The sequence below is a fragment of the Staurois parvus genome, unplaced genomic scaffold, assembly GCF_062004578.1.
Source record: "Staurois parvus isolate SC_StPar_1 unplaced genomic scaffold, SC_StPar_1.0 ptg000165l, whole genome shotgun sequence".
Classification (NCBI taxonomy): domain Eukaryota; kingdom Metazoa; phylum Chordata; class Amphibia; order Anura; family Ranidae; genus Staurois; species Staurois parvus.
In genome coordinates this window covers 19,173,315-19,192,218 of record NW_028317961.1, presented here as the reverse complement: position 1 = coordinate 19,192,218, position 18,904 = coordinate 19,173,315, and the positions used below count along the sequence as shown (strand labels likewise).

Genomic DNA, 18,904 nt, shown 5'->3' with positions numbered 1-18,904 from the left:
AGCTATGTGTTTTGTGTATGCAGTAATGTGTTTTTACTAGGCAATCTGCTAGATTTTATTTCCTGGACATTACAGGCACAGAAAGACAAAAGTATGTAAAATACAAATCAGCTTAATACATAGCTAAAAACACTGAACCCCGTGAAAAGGATTTTGAACAAAAACACCCTTTGTATATACTAGCTCAAGTTATTGAGCAGTCTGGCTTTCAATATAACATTTCTCCTTCAATTTAACAGATCGACAAGTTTAGAGGAGAACCACTTCTTCAGGAGATTCTTTGGGTGCTGAGTCACTTAAAAACCATGAAAACTCATGCATCTGTGGAAAGGCATATATTGCATACCCACCCTCAACGTAAGGCATAAGATCAAACTGGGTATCACGTTAAGGTAGTCCTAATAGAGCCTACACTAGGAGCTTAATCCACAACAAAAGGTTAACGTGCCTTGTGTCCAGAAAGTGATATAGGTAGGTAACAATCACTTCACATTGTAGTTGACCATAAGGAGTCTCCTAGGATCCTTAACTTATCCACTTATAGAGACTTCAATTCCAAAGATACATTGCAAGGGCCCTTTTAACCACTTGCCCTCCGGAGGATTTACCCCACTTCCTGATCAGGCCATTTCTTGCGATACAGCGCTGTGTTACTTTGACAATTGCACGGTCATGTAACGCTGAACCCAAATTAAATTTACGTTAGTTGTTTCCCACAAATAGAGCTTTCTTTCGGTGGTATTTGATTGCCTTTGTGGTTTTAATTTTTTGCGCTATAAAAAAAACCTGACAATTTTGAGAAAAAAAAAAAAAAACAGTATTATTGACTTTTTGCTATTAACCACCTTCCGCCCGCCCTAAAGTACAATGACGGGCGCAAGGTGGTTCTCTCGTTCTGATAGGACGTCATATGACGTCCTACCATTCTCACTGCGCATGCGTGGCTCAAGTCCCTCAGACACAGCGGATCATGGAAACAGCCGAAGATGTCAGCTCGCTCATGTGATCAGCTGTGTCCAATCACAGCTGATCACATGTAAACACGGAAATGCCGTTTATCGGCATTTCTCTCCTCTCGAGCTGTCACACTGACAGCTCGAGAGGAGAGGAGAGCCGGTAATCGGCTTTCCGCAGAGGGGACATGTACACTGATCATCAGGGCACTGATGATCAGTGTGCCCTGATGATCAGTGTAGCCCCAGAAGTGCCACCTGCCAGTGCTCATCAATGCCATGTGCCAGTGCCCATCAGTGCCACGTGCCAGTGCCCATCAGTAGTGCATACCAGTGCACATCAATGCCACAAGTCAGTGCCCATCTGAGCTGCCTTTCAATGTCACCCATCAGTGCCAGTCAGTGCCGCCTATCAGTGTCATGTATCAGTGATGCCTGTCAATGCCCATCAGTGCAACCTACCACTGCCTCCTCATCAGTGCCACCTATCAGTGTCCATCAGTGCAGCCTATCAGTGCCCATCACTGCAGCCTCATTAGCGCACATCAGTGAAGGAGAAAAATCACTTATTTACAAAATTGTATAACAAAAACTAAGAAAAAAACATTTTTTTTTCCAAATTTTCAGTGGTTTTTGGTTTAAGAAAAAATAAAAATCCCAGAGGTGATTAAATACCACCAAAAGAAAGCTCTATCTGTCTCAAAAAAATGATAAAAATGTCATATGGGTAAACATAATTGGTGTCAGTGGGAGGAATAGTGTCCCATCATTGGTATCAGTGGGAGGAATAGTGCCCCATCATTGGTATCAGTGGGAGGAATAGTGTCCCATCATTGGTGTCAGTGGGAGGAATAGTGCCTCATCATTGGTGTCAGTGGGAGGAATAGTGCCCCATCATTGGTGTCAGTGGGAGGAATAGCGCCCCATCATTGGTGTCAGTGGGAGGAATAGCGCCCCATCATTGGTGTCAGTGGGAGGAATAGCACCCCATCATTGGTGTCAGTGGGAGGAATAGCACCCCATCATTGGTGTCAGTGAGAGGAATCGTGCCCCATCATTGGTATCAGTGGGGGGAATAGTGCCCCGTCAGTAGTATCAGTGGGGGGAATAGTGCCCCGTCATTTGTGTCAGTGGGAGGAATAGTGCCCCGTCATTAGTATCATTGGGAGGAATAGTGCCCCATCATTAGTATCAGTGGGAGGAATAGTGCCCCATCATTGGTATCAGTGGGAGGAATAGTGCCCCATCATTGGTGTCAGTGGGAGGAATAGTGCCCCATCATTGGTGTCAGTGGGAGGAATAGTGCCCCATCATTGGTGTCAGTGGGAGGAATAGTGCCCCATCATTGGTGTCAGTGGGAGGAATAGTGCCCCATCATTGGTGTCAGTGGGAGGAATAGTGCCCCATCATTGGTGTCAGTGGGAGGAATAGCTCCCCATCATTGGTCTCAGTGGGAGGAATAGTGCCCCATCATTGGTGTCAGTGGGAGGAATAGCACCCCATCATTGGTGTCAGTGAGAGGAATCGTGCCTCATCATTGGTATCAGTGGCAGGAATAGTGCCCTATCAGTAGTATCAGTGGGGGGAATAGTGCCCCGTCATTTGTGTCAGTGGAAGGAATAGTGCCCCATCATTGGTGTCAGTGGGGGGTGGAATAGTGCCCCATCATTGGTGTCAGTTGGGGGGGGGGGGGGGGGAGGGAGGAATAGTGCCCCATCGTTGGTGTCAGTGGGAGGAATAGTGCTCCATCATTGGTATCAGGGACACCAATGATGGGGCACTATTCCTCCCACTGACACCAATTACACTTGCTGACCTCTGTTCTAGTATGGTGCTGCTGCAGCCAGCATATGTGGTTGCAGCAGCACCTCTACACTGCACACTTACCGGCCGCTCCTTCACTCGATTTTCGCGGGGCCGCTCGGCTCCGCCCCCTTGTCGGTGATTGGCCGCCTGTGTGCCTTTCCTGAGCTACAGTTCTCGCGGCCAATCACCGGTGAGGAGGCAGAGCCGAGCAGCCGCGCGAACATCCAGTGGCCAAACATCCAGTGGCCCCCTAAAAAGTGTCAGTATGCCGTATACCGGCGTATAAGACGACCCCCGACTTTTGGGAAGATTTTCAAGGGGTAAAAAGTCGTCTTATACGCCGGAAAATACTGTACTACTTTTGCAAAAATTCAAACGCTGTCCATTTTTTCTACCCACCTTTGTCAGCGTCCAGATGGCTGTCCAAAATGTTTCTCAATTACTTCTGCCTTACTTCAGGGAGAGGCTTTGGGTCATGACACAGGAAGGAGTTGACCAGCTGATCTCATCAGCACACACCCTGTATCACCTACCCTCCTACCTCCCACCCACTTCCAGATGCACGACTATTAAATGAAATGTAATTAGTGGTCACTGTTCTCACTAAATTAAAAAAAAAAAAAAAAATAAAGAACAAAAAGGTGAACTTATCCTTTAATTGATATTCAAGATATAAATGAATATAGTAACTGAGTAACTGGAGAAAACCTAAGCTATATAAGGGGGTGCAGATTTCAAATTCTCCTGTGCATAGGTTATTCAAGTTATGTGGTGTGAGGAACGTCGGCCATGAACAAGACTGGCCAAGAGTCGCCAGCATCATTCCTATTTTTGTAAGATTACATCATATATAAAGTCTAAAAAAACTCCCTTTAAATTTTCATGGCAATAAAACATTTCATAACTTTGTCAGGTTTTTATTGCTGTCTACTGTCACTGGGACTGGAAATTCAGGAAATCCCATCTTTGAGATGTCAAAAGTGGTAAAGGAGGGCAATTTTTCCCAATGGCAATGCTTTTCATGGAGATTTTCCTCACTTTAGAGACTCTTACTTACTGCTGTGTCTACAGAAAGTGAGTGAAGTAAAAACGTAAAGAAAATTTCATACTTGCCTATTAGTTTTACACGACCTGAAGACAGTAATGCTGGATCATCTTTTTTCACATTATTTACAGAATCATCTACTAATTCCTTGATATGGTCAATTCCCACTACTTGTCCCTTGGGTCCAACCTTGAAAACAGAAAATTATTTTTTCAATTATTTTTTATTAAGACAGTGATCTTATTTGAAAGATATCTTTAAGTGAGCAAAATATGGCAGTGTAAATAACAATGTAGAGCACAAATGAAATAAACCATAAAAACAGATCCATTTACCGATATCAAAAATTCATTCTAATTGTTTGCTAATATTTATTACACACTATTCTCAGTTACATTAATACACATTCAGCTGATTACTATAAGACTAATCCAATTTAAATTCAAATTGTTTGGGTGCTAAACATCATCAGATTGGTGTAGTACAAACTACATTCCCTGAGCAAGGGCAAACTGATAAGGCCGGGAATGTGATATCACCAAACATTTACAAGTGATTTAACCACTTAAACGCCACCCTATAGCAGTTATACTGCTACAGGATGGGCTGTATACATACACACACACACACATATATATATATATATACACACATACACACACCCACACATACACACACACACACACACACACGTGATCCACGCTACTGCTGTGCTCACAGGCAGGGGGGTGCGCAGCTGCTGGCCCAGCAGTGCTGTGATTCGGTACAGCACTGATCACTCAGCAGATTCAGGCCAATTCAGGGCCTGGATCTGCTGATCGGCTGTACCAAATCAGATCTCAGCCTGTGCTTACATTACACAGGCACAGGAAATGATGCAATCTTCTCTCCCTGGAGCACATTCCGTGACTGAACTGTCACCAGTGTCATTAGCACAGTATACTTTTTTTTTTGTTATACTGATCACTGTATTAGTGTCACAGGCGACTTAAGATATCATTAGCATCACTCCCACATAGCGTCAGATTTCCCGCCACTATATCAGTCATTACATTTAACCCATTGATTAACAGGAACACACTCACATACATAATAAACCTCCATTGCTAGTATAGGGTCTGAACGGATCAATATCTTTGATCAGATCAGCACTATACCAGCGTTCACAATATTACAGTGTCCCCAAAAAATGCAGCTTTAGCAAGATCAGCCCCAGCACCTGCGTTTAGTCCTTATGCTTAACAACCCCCCACCCTTCTGCCCCAGCAAGTGCAGTGTCAGTAGGTCACTGTCACAAAACTCCAGGGATATCAAGATCTGGCCTTATCTCTGCTAGCACTAGCAGGTAAATTTTGTTGTAGCAGTTCAAGCAGTCCCTGACAGCCAGGTGCTCTTTTTCCCTGGGAGTCGTACTAGGTACCTATAAATTTAGTAGCAAAAATGTCCAACGAAAGGTACTCTAGTGAAGAGGCCTACAGGATTCTGAGCATGTCAGATGAGAGAGAAGGAAAAGCCTCACTGACAGAATACGCCTCAGAATACAAACCTGTAGAGAGCAGCGGCAACCTGACAGATAGCTCAAACGATGGAGTAGAGGTCCCTACTAAGGTCAGGCATACCCGACTCTATTCTCAGGTTGCTGAGTGTTACAATTCCGTGATGATTCTCATATGCAGCAGAGTGTCAGTACTAGTGCACTCTACCTTTTGACGAGCACAAGCGACCTAGTTTTTTTTTAACCTTTCGGTCTTTGTTTATAGCGCAAACACCCCCCCAAAACACAGAGGTGATCAAATACCACCAAAAGAAAGCTCTATTTGTGGGGAAAAAAATGACAAATTTAATTTATGTACAGTATTGCATGACCAAGCAATTGTCAGTTAAATCAGCGCAGCGCCGTGCCGATTAGCAAAGAATGGCATAAATTCCATTATCTATACCATAGTTTATAGACACTAACTTTCACATAAACCAATTAATTTACACTTACTGGGATTTTATTTTTTACCAAAGACATGTAGCAGAATACATTTTAACCCAAAACGTATGACTGAGTGTACTATATATTTTTATAACCAAAAATAAAAAAAGAATTATTTTTTTTTTCAACATTTGCAGTCTTTTTTTGTTTATAGAGCAAAAAAATAACCCATTGGTGATCAAATACCACCAAAGAAAGCTCCATTTTGTGTGAAAAAAGGACAAAATTTAATTTCATGACCGCACGACCATTAGTTGAAATAGCGGAGAGCCAAATAGCAAAAAATGGCCTGGTCAGGAAGTGGAGTAAATCTTCTGGAGGGCAAGTGGTTAAAAACACATGCAACAGGAAAATTCACCTGCAGAGTTTTCAAAATTAAGTTCTCAATAAAAGCCTGAAACTAAAATTGCACATGTACAGTTGGCAGCATAAGTTAGAAGACTGCATATCAGAAAACCCCTTTAAACCATCAGAGCACACTTTAAATACCATGACTTCCAGAGAAATGCAATCTCCCTCCAATGAACCAATTAGAGCCCCATGATCCTGCGTGAACACTGGTATGTTCAGGTGGGTGGATGAGAGCCAAGAGAATGTGAACCTTTAGAAAGCTTATATTTGCAAAAGATCTTTGGACCTCAAGAGGAATTTCTTTTGGTGGCCATGATTGAACATATTGCTAATGCGTAGACAGATTACAAACAGCCATCTTGTTTCCCATTTAGAAACAACTTTAGATGTGGAGAGGCAGTTAACATGCACTAAATTAAACATGTGTCATAAGATGAGCAACTGAAATAGGATGTCTAGGGTCTGCAGTGATCTTTTCTGCAGGTTTCCAGACTCTGGAACGAGTTCTGGATTGCAGTCAGGTCAGCGTCAATTTTTTCTGTAGTTGTTTCTTCCTATCCTTTCTGAAGGCCAAACCAAACAGTGTGAAAGTGCAAAGAACAGACTTGTTAACTGCAGTGTAAAATTGTATCAGCAGAGATTGGGGCTGGTTTAACCTCCTGAGCAGGTGCAGGAAGTACAATCTTTGCTGGGCCTTTGTGAGGCTTGTGTCCATGTTGGATATCCACTTCAGGCCCTAGGAAATTAAACATCCCAAAAGGTCTGAGATTGACAGTACTCTTGAGCATGAAGCATTAAAAAGGTGCAATCATTGTTATAGACAGAAAATAGTGGTGAAAACACACATCCTTGAGGAGTGCCAATATTGACTGACTAGGTGCTGGATATGACTTTACCAAGCCTCGCCTGCTGCTTCCTTTCAGGAACTTGGTAATTCACTGGCAGGCAGAGGTGGGCACAGCAAGTTAGGTGAATATGGAAAAGAACATTTCTGCAATGATCGTGCTGTATGTCAAACTGAAATCCACGAACATGATTTGTGCATACATTCCTGAGGAGTCAAGATGTTGCAAGATGTTGTACAGCCCAACATTGTGAGCATCCTCCACTGACCTGTGCTATCCAGACAAAATGCAGAGGGTCCAGTTGGGGCGGTCCGTGACGTCCTTCAGGTCAGTCAACTCTAGTCTCTCGACAGACGTCATGACTACTGATGTAGGGTCAACAGGTTTGTGGACATTTAGTCCTGTGATGGTGTGTTCATTAAGGGCAGGAATGGTTGTGGAGTGTTTGAAGAAGGAAGGAACTCCACAATGCTCCAGTAATGCTCCAGTAATTTGTTAAGGATCTGCCAGCTGATTAGCAAAGATAATCAGGCAGGAGGGTGTTATTTGTCTGTGCCGATGCCTTTCTTATATTTGGTCTCTGGAGAACCTGAAAAACATCGTTCTCCCAGACCCTCAGTGGAGGGGAGACATGATGTTTGAGCTGGAGTTAGTGGGCAATGTAAATGTGGAATTATCAATCCTGGAATAAAAACACATTCAGGTCATTAGACAGATGACGGTTCTCTGCAGTGTGGGGGGATGGTTTCCTGTAGCTTGTAATATGCTGCTGCTCCCTCCATACTGACTCTGGATCATTGTTAGAAAACAGTCTTTAGTTTGGCAGAGCAGCTTCTCTTTGCTTCTCTGATCTCTTGTCAGCATGTTTCTGGTCTGAATATGCAGGGTGCTGTCCCCACTTCTGGAGACATAAGTTTTTGGAGGATGTAAATGCGGAGATATTAAAACCTTGAATAAAAGCACATTCAAGTCATTAGCAAGTTGATGGGTCTCTGCAATGTGGGAGATGGTTTGTAATGCGTGAAATGTTCTGCCGACCTATCCATACGGACTCTGAAATCTTTGACAGATAACAGTCTTCAGTTCGACAGAGTAGTCTGTTCTTGCTACTCATCTCTCTTGTCAGCAAATATCTAGTCTGGTGCAGAGTTTTATCCCCACTTCTGTAGGTAGCCACTCTAGCTTACCCAAGCCATTTTAATGTTGCTGTAAACAATGGCTTCTTATTGTTGAATGTCTGGAAAGACTTGGTGGGTGTACACACCCTCGCAAAAGCAGATGTATGATGTCACAATGTCAGTTCATACAGATCTTTAGCTACAGCCTCAAAACATTCCAGTCAATGTGTCAATGCAGTCAAAGTAGGCCTGTAGCTCAAACTTTGTCCACCTCTTCACAGTCTTAACAGTTCCCAGGCAGCATGGGGAACAGAGCAGTAAGCAATCTTTATTTTTATAGTGTAGCAATGGTCCTTGGTCTGGGTTAAACAGTTGGCCTAGAATGATGACTATGTCTATAAACCTTATTTCTCAAAGAATGGGCCACTGGGTATGGTCACCAAATATGCATAAAAGTGCCAGAATCTGGGCATCGATGAAAGCACATGAAGGAGTATCCCAGGTAAAATGTATCAAATCTCGATGAGACTAGATATCATATTGAGAGGTTTGAAGGCATTCTCTAATGATAGGGCATTTTGTGCAAAAGATTTGGTGATAGCCCATATTTTTGACCATAGTTCAATTCCTAATAGGGTACCCAGGTCTGCTTTCCATTTCTTGACATATGTCTGTGGTGGTGGTGTTTGATGGAGATCAGTAATGATTGGTAAAACAAGAAGATGGGGTCTAAACTGTGTGAGCCATCACAACCTTTCAACCCCAACTATATGAAGGTGTCACATGCAATTTGTATGTCAGCAGTGTTTTGAATAAAATTCCTAATCTGAAGTTACTGAAACAATTCTGTATAAGAAGCTCAGATTTGTCTTGGAAAAACTGGAAAGGTTTAATGCCGTCTAAGGAATAAAATTTAAATAGATGAGTACTATTCATAAGAACTCAAGGGCTGAATGACACTGAGGAATCCACAAGGCGTCATTTAGGAAAGACCATAAAGGAGAATAAGGCAACCGGATACTTAGTGGAGTCAGTACACGTGAGCTATAATAGGGTTGTGCAAATAACAAAAAATATTGTGATGAAGCGCTCAGCTTATATAGTGTATAAAAACAATTCATTAAATCCCCTCTAAACTATTAATAAATACCGTGATTACAATACATTTGTGCTCAAATAAATATAAAATATACAAAAACACTAATGATCTATTACATGAATTGTGCCAGATCACACTCATATAGGGCCACCTAGTGGCTAACTAAAACAAGCGAAATATAAATTAAAGTGATACCACTTGTTTTGTGCAAAGTGACAGGTGTATCAAATAAAGTAAAAAACAGTCCAAATTACATGTAATACCAAACTGTGCAAATAATAAGTGTTCAATACACAGCGATTCACAACTTCATTCGATGCTGCAAACGTGCTCCTAGTGACACTGTGATGCGACTCCCCTGGATTAGCCAAAATGCCTCCTCACCTTCCAAATTCGACCCTTGCGGGTCACAAACCCTTATGTATAAAGGATCTCAACCTGGTTATGTTATTCCACTGACTCCACCGACTTAACTAATGCCCCCCTCCGGGTAACGAGTTCCTCTCAGTCAACTCTCCTCGCAATATGGACTCATATATACAGGGCATATATGTTGAGAAAAGAACAGACCTCTATAGTGCAACACTGTTTTAATGAACTTAAAAGCTCCAAAAAATGAACACTCACATGTTTTCCAATTCACCAACACAGTTTCCCATGTGATATGGATGTACTAAAGATAGGTGTACCAAAATGGAGTCCGAACCCGGAACCACGTCACCACTAAACCAGAAATGCGTTGCGTCACGATCACGTGGCTTCTTCAGGTGGCCCTATAGGAGTGTGATCTGGCACAATTCATGTAATAGATCATTAGTGTTTTTGTATATTTTATATTTATTTGAGCACAAATTTATTGTTGTAAGCATGGTATTTATTAATAGTTTAGAGGGGATTTAATGAAGTTTTATACACAATATAATCTGAGTGCTTCATCACAATATTTTTTGTTATTTGCACATATCCTATGGTATAGGGAAAAGGTGACAGCAGCTGGCTTGGGTTAAGGATTCCGTGGAGCGCAGGGGGACCTCTGTATATTTATAATAGGGTTGTGTATTCTAGGTCTATCTTTTGGGAGAAGCCACAAAATATTTTCATCAATTCAAAGCTCACCACAAGGGGGTTTCAATAGTGGAATGATATTTTGTCAGCTGACTAATCTGGGCAGCCAAACAGCAGTTCGAGAAATTTGGGATGCCTAAACCGCCATTAAATTCGAGGAAGGTATGAAGTGTAGGTGGGAGTACAAGATTTGCTTTGACTCTAAATAAATTGGCGAACAAGGGTTTGAAAGATAATTATGTGAGGCAGGACATGGACTGAGACCAAAAAAAGGTAGAGGATATTGTATGGGATGGCAATTTTGACAGCCACAAAGCAATATGAACTATGAGAGATTATATTCATCCCAAACAGCAAAGAGTGCTTTTATCTTGCTAAGTATAGCTGGGTAGTTTGCAGCATTGTTCACCCTACTCTCTCCTTTAACATTCAGCTAAGGGTTCTTTCCCACCTCTCCATTTACATTTTTTGATGAAAGGGCTTTCACATCCATGGATGACTCTTTAAAAGATTAATTTGTCTATCCGATTAACATACGGTCTTATCCTAGCCATCCCTCTGCTTGAAGACAAGGGTCTGGAGTATTCAACCTAAACATATGGCTTTTCTCTGAACAAGTTCCGTCTGACCAAGCATCCTTTTCTTGCAGTAAAGGGTTAGGTAAGCTTTAGCTTTTCCTGACTTTTGTTGACCACTTTAGTTGTTGGATCTAGTTTTTACTCCCCTCGGGTAGCACTTTCCTTCCCTTAGCGGTAGTTATCTGATCAGGTCTGATCTTTGGTGTTCTGCCTTTGCCAGTTTCCAAATTGTTTACCCCTTGTTATCAAGCCTTCAAGTGTTACTAAAGTCAACTTTTTTTTTTTTTAAATGAAAACAAACATGCTCAGTGGTCTTGTAGAGGATTTATCCTTAAACAGCAAATCTTGCCATGTGTACAGTTAAAAACAGAGGGTGAAAGTGAAAAAAAATCCCAAACAACAGAAGGTCAAACAATCTCTCAATCTTCATTCTAAAATGAAGAAAAAAAAAATAGCCTTAAGTTCTACCTAAAGCTAAACTCTGTTTTAATAGTTTCTCTACTGTAACCATGACGGTTCCAAACACAGTTGAACATAAATAGCAACTTCTGGGTACAGTGCGATACATCAGGAATTGCTGTCAGCTGATGCCTGCATTCATTCCTGTAATCCTTTCACTGCAAGACTACAGCCAACACCTAGTATCAAGCATTTCACCTCACAAACATAAACCTATAGTTGTCATAGTGAAAGACTTCAGCTGGTGCCATGTGGCTACTTTTCAAAGCTCTCCAGGTACCATTTTCTTTCCTCATGCCTCCAACTGAAAGACGTGTTGTTTAGCATTCTGGCACATTTAGCTGCGAATTACAATAGTTACATCTAGGTTTCATTTTTCTGTTTTAATAAACGTGTGATTTTGCAGAGTTGTAGAAGAACAACGTTCACATGGTAGGAAGTGGCGTTATGTCTAGCACCTCATTTAACTTACTCAGTAAACCTGTAAATGTGAGCCTGTGAAGTGAGGTCTATGAAGAAGTTGATTATGCGTGATAATGTAATGTGGCAAACAAGGTAAAAAAAAAAAAAAAGCCTAAAAAAGGAGATAAAAACAGATAGGAAAGGTCAGTGGGTAGGAGTAGGGGTAAGGATCAGGAAGGAGAACCAGGAGGTGAATCCATGTCAGCTTTTGACACATCACAGGTCAACTGTGGGGTTGAACTATGAAATGGCCAGCAAGAACCAGTCAGGATCTCCAAAGGAGAAGTAGTGTTCAACCCATGCAGACCAGCTTTGCTCAAAATTTTCTAGGTTTTGTTTTAAAATAAGAAGAGAACATAAATATGTTGTTCCGGAAACGATTTTTGGTTTACCATACGCATCAATAGGCTCAACACAAAATATCTGTTTCCTCCTTCCCACAATTTTAGTTCTTCAGTGAAAAATAATGCAGTGCTAGTCTTAAGGTGACATTAAACCCATATAACCACCTCCCACCCGCCATATAGTAATATGACGGACGCAAGGTGGTTCTCTCGTTCTGGGAGGACGACATATGAGATCCTCCCATTCTAACCGCGTATGCGCGGCTCCCAGAGCGAGGCGTTCGGCGGTGCACTGTGTCCCTCGGACACAGCGGATCACCGATCCATGGAAAGAGCTGAAGATGTCAGCTCGATCATGTGATCAGCGGTGTCCAATCACAGCTGATCACATGTAAACAGGGAAATGCCGGTTATCGGCATTTCTCCCCTCTCGAGCTGTCACGCTGACAGCTCGAGAGGAGAGCCGGTAATCGGCATTCTGCGGAGGGGACATGTACACTGATCATCAGAGTACGGATGATCAGTGTGCCTTGATGATCAGTGTAGCACCAGCAGTGCCACATCTCAGTGTCTGGCTAGGACCTCTGCAAAGAAGGTGTGAATACTCTGGGAATGCCACAGCTCACTCAGGGCTCCTTCAGAATTTAGCAGCAATTTGCGACAATGAAATGGACAAGGAAATAAATTTGAAATGAACATTCCCAATGCGGATTTAGATGAATCTCACGCTGCCTTGTTGGTAAAATGTGATGTTATGCTTCAAAAAAGCACTCCAGTCAACCTACAAGCAGATCACTGACAAGATCCTTTGGGGGATCTGTGATCAGGAACAGAAAAAAAAAAAACGGGTAGGGACTGTCAAATAACTTGAGTCATTAAGTAAAAAAAAAAAAAAAAAAAAGCTGTTATGTGTCATGAATCGATCTGGCAGGACCACTCAGGGTCGGGGTCTCCCAGAACATACCACAGATCAGCAGTCTATGCTCACAGCCTTTTTTCCAGGCCTGGAACGCGATCACCCTATTGAACATCAGGAAATAAATACAGCGTGTGTTCAGGGCACTTGTGGCGCAACTCTCAGGTACCCCAGAGGTGTTATTGTAAAGCTGTTTTATCATTGTTCAAAGCTGCATCACCTTCAAGCTGCTAGGGATAATGCTCCCTTGTCCTTCTAGGATGTGATATACAAGTATTCTTTGCTAACAGATTAGCTGTAAAACTACACCTGTGAACACTCACCAAATATATAGATGAGGATACCCTTTCCATCTGCTTTTGACATATCATTAGCACATGCATTCCTATACCACACCAGAAGACACTCCAGATGAGCTAAAAACACTGGCTCACTATGTGGACAAGGATACATGTTTCATCACCGAAATAACATATTTCACCACCGAAAGACAAGAGAGGTCTACAGTAAATTGTTGATGCTATAACTGTACCCTATGACAAATAAAATAGTTATAACTTATTGAACTAAGTTGTAAGAGTTGAAGGTTATACACTTTGTGTCCATAAGGCTCTTTTCTTCTGCATAAATCTAATAATCTGGGAAAAAGGAAGGTGAGCTGTTCAGGCAGATTATAAATATGCACTTCTTCAAAAATCATCTAATCCTAACCCTTCTGGCTACGGGGCATAGAAGCGTGTGAATCACATAAATGTCTAAATATTACGAAAAATGTTACGCTGATTCATATACCAAAAAAACAACAAACCAAATTGTGCTACATATAAATGTGTATAATTATGCTCCCAAATCACCATATAACATTCATTCATAAATATGTTTGTGAATAAAGTTGTGATAATATCCACCAATTGGGATTAAATTCGGTTAGAACAAATTGCATGATAGCAGACACCTCCACCAATCCCCCTTTGGGCACGTGTTAATGCACTTTTAATCTCTTCCCGCCAGGCCTATAACAGAATGATGGCCAAGTGGGAGCACTGCCATCCTGGGTCTACATAATGTGATGTCCTCCCAGGATTGGGTAGCACTGCAGTGCGGTCTGTCACCCGCTGTGTCCACCGGACAAAGCAGATGACAAATCAGTGTACCAGGTCGCCATCTGGTACCGTGTGATTGCTGCAACCAGTCACAGCAGATCACATGGCAATTGTGCACAATGAATGGCTTCCAATCATAACTATTCATTGTGTACTATTGTTTTAATCTCCAATTGGTCACAGTGATCACATGGTATGGACATGGCCAATCACAGTGCATCTGTACTATGTGATAGCTGTGGCTAATCACAGCTTCACAATAGTACACACTGGATGCCAGTCATATAGGCAAATGGTTACCTATAACAGTGGTTAACATTATTATAAGCAATCAGTGAGTAAAAAATCCTGATCATCTCCCCAAAGTTGTAGTGTCACAATGATAACACTAGAATGCTCAGGTCACAGTATGTATCCAGTACTGAACTAGTAAGGTAAATATACTGTGAAGAGTATAAAGACAACTCGGAACCCCAGCACTTATCTCTCAAAGGTTGCCTAGGCCATGCATTTTGGTCTCCAGCCTTCTGACCTACAAATCCAATCCATAAGCATCATCTAGCAGGACCAGGCAGCCTGTGACCGTTACAAGCTGTGAATATAGTTTTTTTTGTATATATTTTTTCTTCACAATGTAGGATTTTTTTTCCCCCCAATTTAATGCATTTTTAGCTATATTGTGCAGTCAATGATTTGTATAACATTCAATACTTAGAAGCCTCTATATGAAACAAAAACTCAAATTTACCATTCTTGCAAAGCAGGCAGTTAGAATTCCACTTCCAGATCCTACATCTAGAGCTTTGGCACCTTCATGTAACTGATCATGGAGGAGTTCTAATGCATATGCATGCTACAATAAAGAAAAGATTACAATGTCAGACATGCAGAGAGATTTAAGTAACTTATGCCAGTGACATTTCTCTTCATAAAAACAGTTCCTTAAATATAATGTGAAAAACACATCACATAACTTATTCAGCCTTTCAATTCAGCTTATGTGTTTTTTTTTTTTACTCAACTGGCATTTTTGCATGCATTTCTCCCTCCATTTGAATTCTGATTCCCAAAGCAGAATCTCCTTACTCGTGGACATTCAATAAGTAATTGAATCAGGCCTTTCAATTGTAAGTATACTTACTATGACGGTTTACCCCAACCCCAGGTAAACCACTCTTCCCTAACTTCCCTACCTAGCATACTTACCTAAATATTGCATCCTCAGTCTGCAGCACTGTTTACAATGCCACTGGACCTTTGTTTTCAGAATTTGTCTCAGAAGACCCTCAGTTAAATGTACAGGAACCGACTGTGTAGGAGTACTTAAAGTGGTTGTAAAGGATGAAGGTGTTTGTTACCTTCATGCATTCTATAAATGAAGGTTTAAAAAAAAAAAAAAAAAAAAAAAAATGCCTTCTGTGTGCGGCTCTCCCCCACAGCCCCCCAATAATTACCTTAGCCCAACCTCGATCCAGTGCTGTGCATAGGAGCCTCATTGGCTGGGATACAGCAGCAGGAGCCATTGGCTCCCACTGTTGTCAATCACAGCCAGTAAAAAGTGGGAGGGGGCAGGGCTGAGCCACGCCCTGTGATTCTTAAAAACATAGAGTGGGGCTTGGGAGAGAGCATGCACAAGTGCCCCCAGAGCAGGTGGCTTGCTCTGGGATACTCAGCAAGGGGGAAGGGGCCAGGAGCGCGGAGCGCCGGCAAGGTCCCGAGAAGAGAAAGACTGGGGCTACTCTGGGCAAAACCATTGCACAAAGCAGGTAAGTTTGTTAAAATAAAAATAAAAAAATACATGAGCCTTTCATATCACTTTAAGTTCAGGAAAGGCAAAGGGAATAAGTGCACTTAAGATTTAAATGAATAAGGGCCAGTGTCTTATAATCCATGGGTGCAATATGTGCGGTGCTTAGAGGACAGTGCTTACAAGTGCTTAGAGGACAGTCACCTCCAAGTGCTTTTGGGACATTTGGTTTCAGGTTCGCTTTTTTCACCACTCCTGGTGATTCTCCAGTGAAGCAGCTGGGGACTAGCAGCCACTATAGACCCGAGTCATTCTAAAGATATCTCACTGTCTAGCCTTAATGCCTACATTATGATATATGTTACTGTGTGCTCTGACACACACTGCACCCCTAGATGAGGCTGGGTAAGTCAGAGGTGCTTCAGCCACGCCAGCTATTGCCCTCTGTACAGCTCCTGTCACTGCCTCTTGTGTGGTTCCACCTCTGGGTACTATCGGCTGTGCAGCTCCTGTTATAGAGGATACTGTGTAACTCAACTTGCGGTCACACACAGATCCTATTGCTGGAGTTGTGGGCGGCTTGGGCATTTCTGGTGGGGGTGGGTCACTGATGTCACTTGGAGCCTGGGAAAAAGCAAATCTTCCATGCCGGTCTGCCTGACATGAGGTCTGTGAATTTGAGGGTGGAGGGGATGATTGTACAGTACAACCTCCCAGATTTGTCTGTACCCCAGTAGAACCCCTCCACAGGCTAGTCTGTACCCAGTACAATCCCCCTAGGTCAGATTAGCCTGGGAAAATGGTGGATTGTGGTATTATACTGCAGTTTTGTACTGGAGGAAAGATTAATCTGGGGGGATTGTACTGGAAGACAGACAAATAGGGGTAGGGGGGAGGAATGTACTGGTGGACAGACAGACCTTTGGGAGGATTGAAATGGGGGACAGGCCTACATGTTCCAGTGGGAGGGATTCCTCCATCCACCTAATTTGTGTAGATAGAGAAATCTGTTTAGGCAGGTTTGAAAAAAATGCTTTAAAAAGCACGTATCAAACACAAGGCCTGCCAGGCCATTTCATGTGGCCCTTGAACCTCTCCTGTAGCTATGGCACCCCCCTCATTTCCGCCCCCACCGTGTCTCAGAAGTCCGCATCATAGAGAAAGACAGAAGAGGTGCACTGAGATGTAAGGGAGGATGGGGGATTCTTGACTTTGGATGGTGGGGGGGGGGGGATCATGACATCTGATGTAAGGGGGATGGGGTGCTCTGGACATCTAGTTTTACAGATACAAACGGCCTGTGATAAAATGGAGTCCGACACCCCTGAATGATTTAAAAATATATATATTTTAACTGTTTATTTACAAAATTCAAAGTGAGCAAACAGAAGAAACATCTAAATCAAATCAATATTTGATATGACTAGCCTTTGATTTCAAAACAGCATCAATTCTTACAGTCAGGGATTTGGTAGGATTAGAGTCAAGTGTATGAATAACCAAGTATACGAAGCAGGTGCTAAAAATCATCATATGTAGGTTGAAACAAAAACCAGAAATAACAGTTATGCGGAAGGCCTAAAACTGGGTGAGGAACAGCCAAACTCTGCTACTAAAGTGAGGTTGCAGAGGACAGATTCATGTTACAGGTCATACACAATTACAAGACTGAGCAAAGCAACAAGACACAAGGTACAGTAGTTATACTGCATTAGCAAGGTCTCTCCCAGGCAAAGATTTCAAAAGCAGACTGGGGTTGTTGTTGGGTGCTGTTTAAGCACTTTTGAAAAAGCAAAAAGAAACGGGCAATGTTGAAGACCGCAGACACAGTGATCAGCCAAGTAAACTTAATGCAGCAGTTGAAAGACACATCATGCTTACTTCCCTTTGACATCAAAAGATGTCCAGCAGTACCATCAGCACAAAAATGGCAGAAACCAGTGGGATCAAGGTACACCCATGTACCATCCAGAGAAGTCTGGCCAAAAGTGATCTTCATGGAAGAATTGCGGCAAGAAAGCCATACCCCTGATGTGAAAACAAGGCTAAGCCACCCAACTATGCACGAAAACATAGGAACTGAAGTGCAGAAAAATGGTGCAGGTGCTCTGGACTGAGGAGTCAAATTTTTTAATATTTGGCTGTATCAGGAGGCAGTTTGTTCACTGAAGGGCAGTAGAATGGTACAATGAGTGTTTGCAGGCAACAGTGAAGCATAGTGGAACATCTTTGCAAGTTTGGGGCTGCTTTTCTGCAAATGGAGTTGGGAGATTTTGTCAGGATTAAATGGTGTCCTCAATGCTAAGAAATACAAGCAAATACTTATCCATCATACCATACCATACCACCAGGGAGGTATGTAATTGGTCCCAAATTTATTCTGCAGCAGGGCAATGACCACGAACTTACAGCCAATGTCATTAACAACTATCTTTAATGTAAAGAACAAGGAGTCCTGGAAGTGATGGTTTGGCCCTCACAGAGCCCTGATGTCACCATCAGAGTCTGTCTGGGAACACGTGAAGAGACCAAAGGATTGGAGGCAGCCTACATCGACAGAAGATCTGCTGTTAGTTCTCCAAGATATCTGGAACAACCTGCTGAGTTCCTTCAAAACCTGTGCGCAAGTTTACCTTGAAGAATAAATGCTGTTTTAAGGTCACACCAAATATTGATTTGATTTTCTCTTCTGTTCATTTACTTTCCATTTTGGTATTTGATAAAAATAAACTAACACCACAGTAATAATATCATGAAAATCTCTTTTGGAGTATCCAAGAAATGTAAGCAGCCAATAGCAGACTTAGCCCAGCAGGCTCTACAATAAACTGTCAAATTTTAAATTGACTTACCCTCTAAAATAGTAGATTTTAAAATATTACAACAAACATTTTAACATGCATAATAAATGCAGAACACTTACCATGTGTGGAGCACTAATTGTTGCTTGATAACCTATTAGGAAAAGACAAACATGAAAATTGCTCGCTCAAAAATGTTTTATAACCAAGATAATAAATTAATCTCTTTTA

The 18,904-nt window shown here is 42.1% G+C and overlaps 1 protein-coding gene across 2 annotated transcripts in view; it reads right to left on the bottom strand.

The window, feature by feature from the left end:
* PCMT1 (protein-L-isoaspartate (D-aspartate) O-methyltransferase) overlaps positions 1-18,904 on the bottom strand; it is a 99,425-nt gene that overhangs the window by 26,245 nt on the left and 54,276 nt on the right. For both annotated transcript variants that reach the window (XM_089676277.1, XM_089676278.1), the window contains exons 3-5: positions 18,796-18,827; positions 14,874-14,978; positions 3,873-3,993 (exon numbers count right to left, since the gene is read on the bottom strand). In XM_089676277.1, coding sequence (XP_089532403.1) covers positions 3,873-3,993; positions 14,874-14,978; positions 18,796-18,827 — 258 coding nt within the window. The remainder of the gene's footprint in view (positions 1-3,872; positions 3,994-14,873; positions 14,979-18,795; positions 18,828-18,904) is intronic.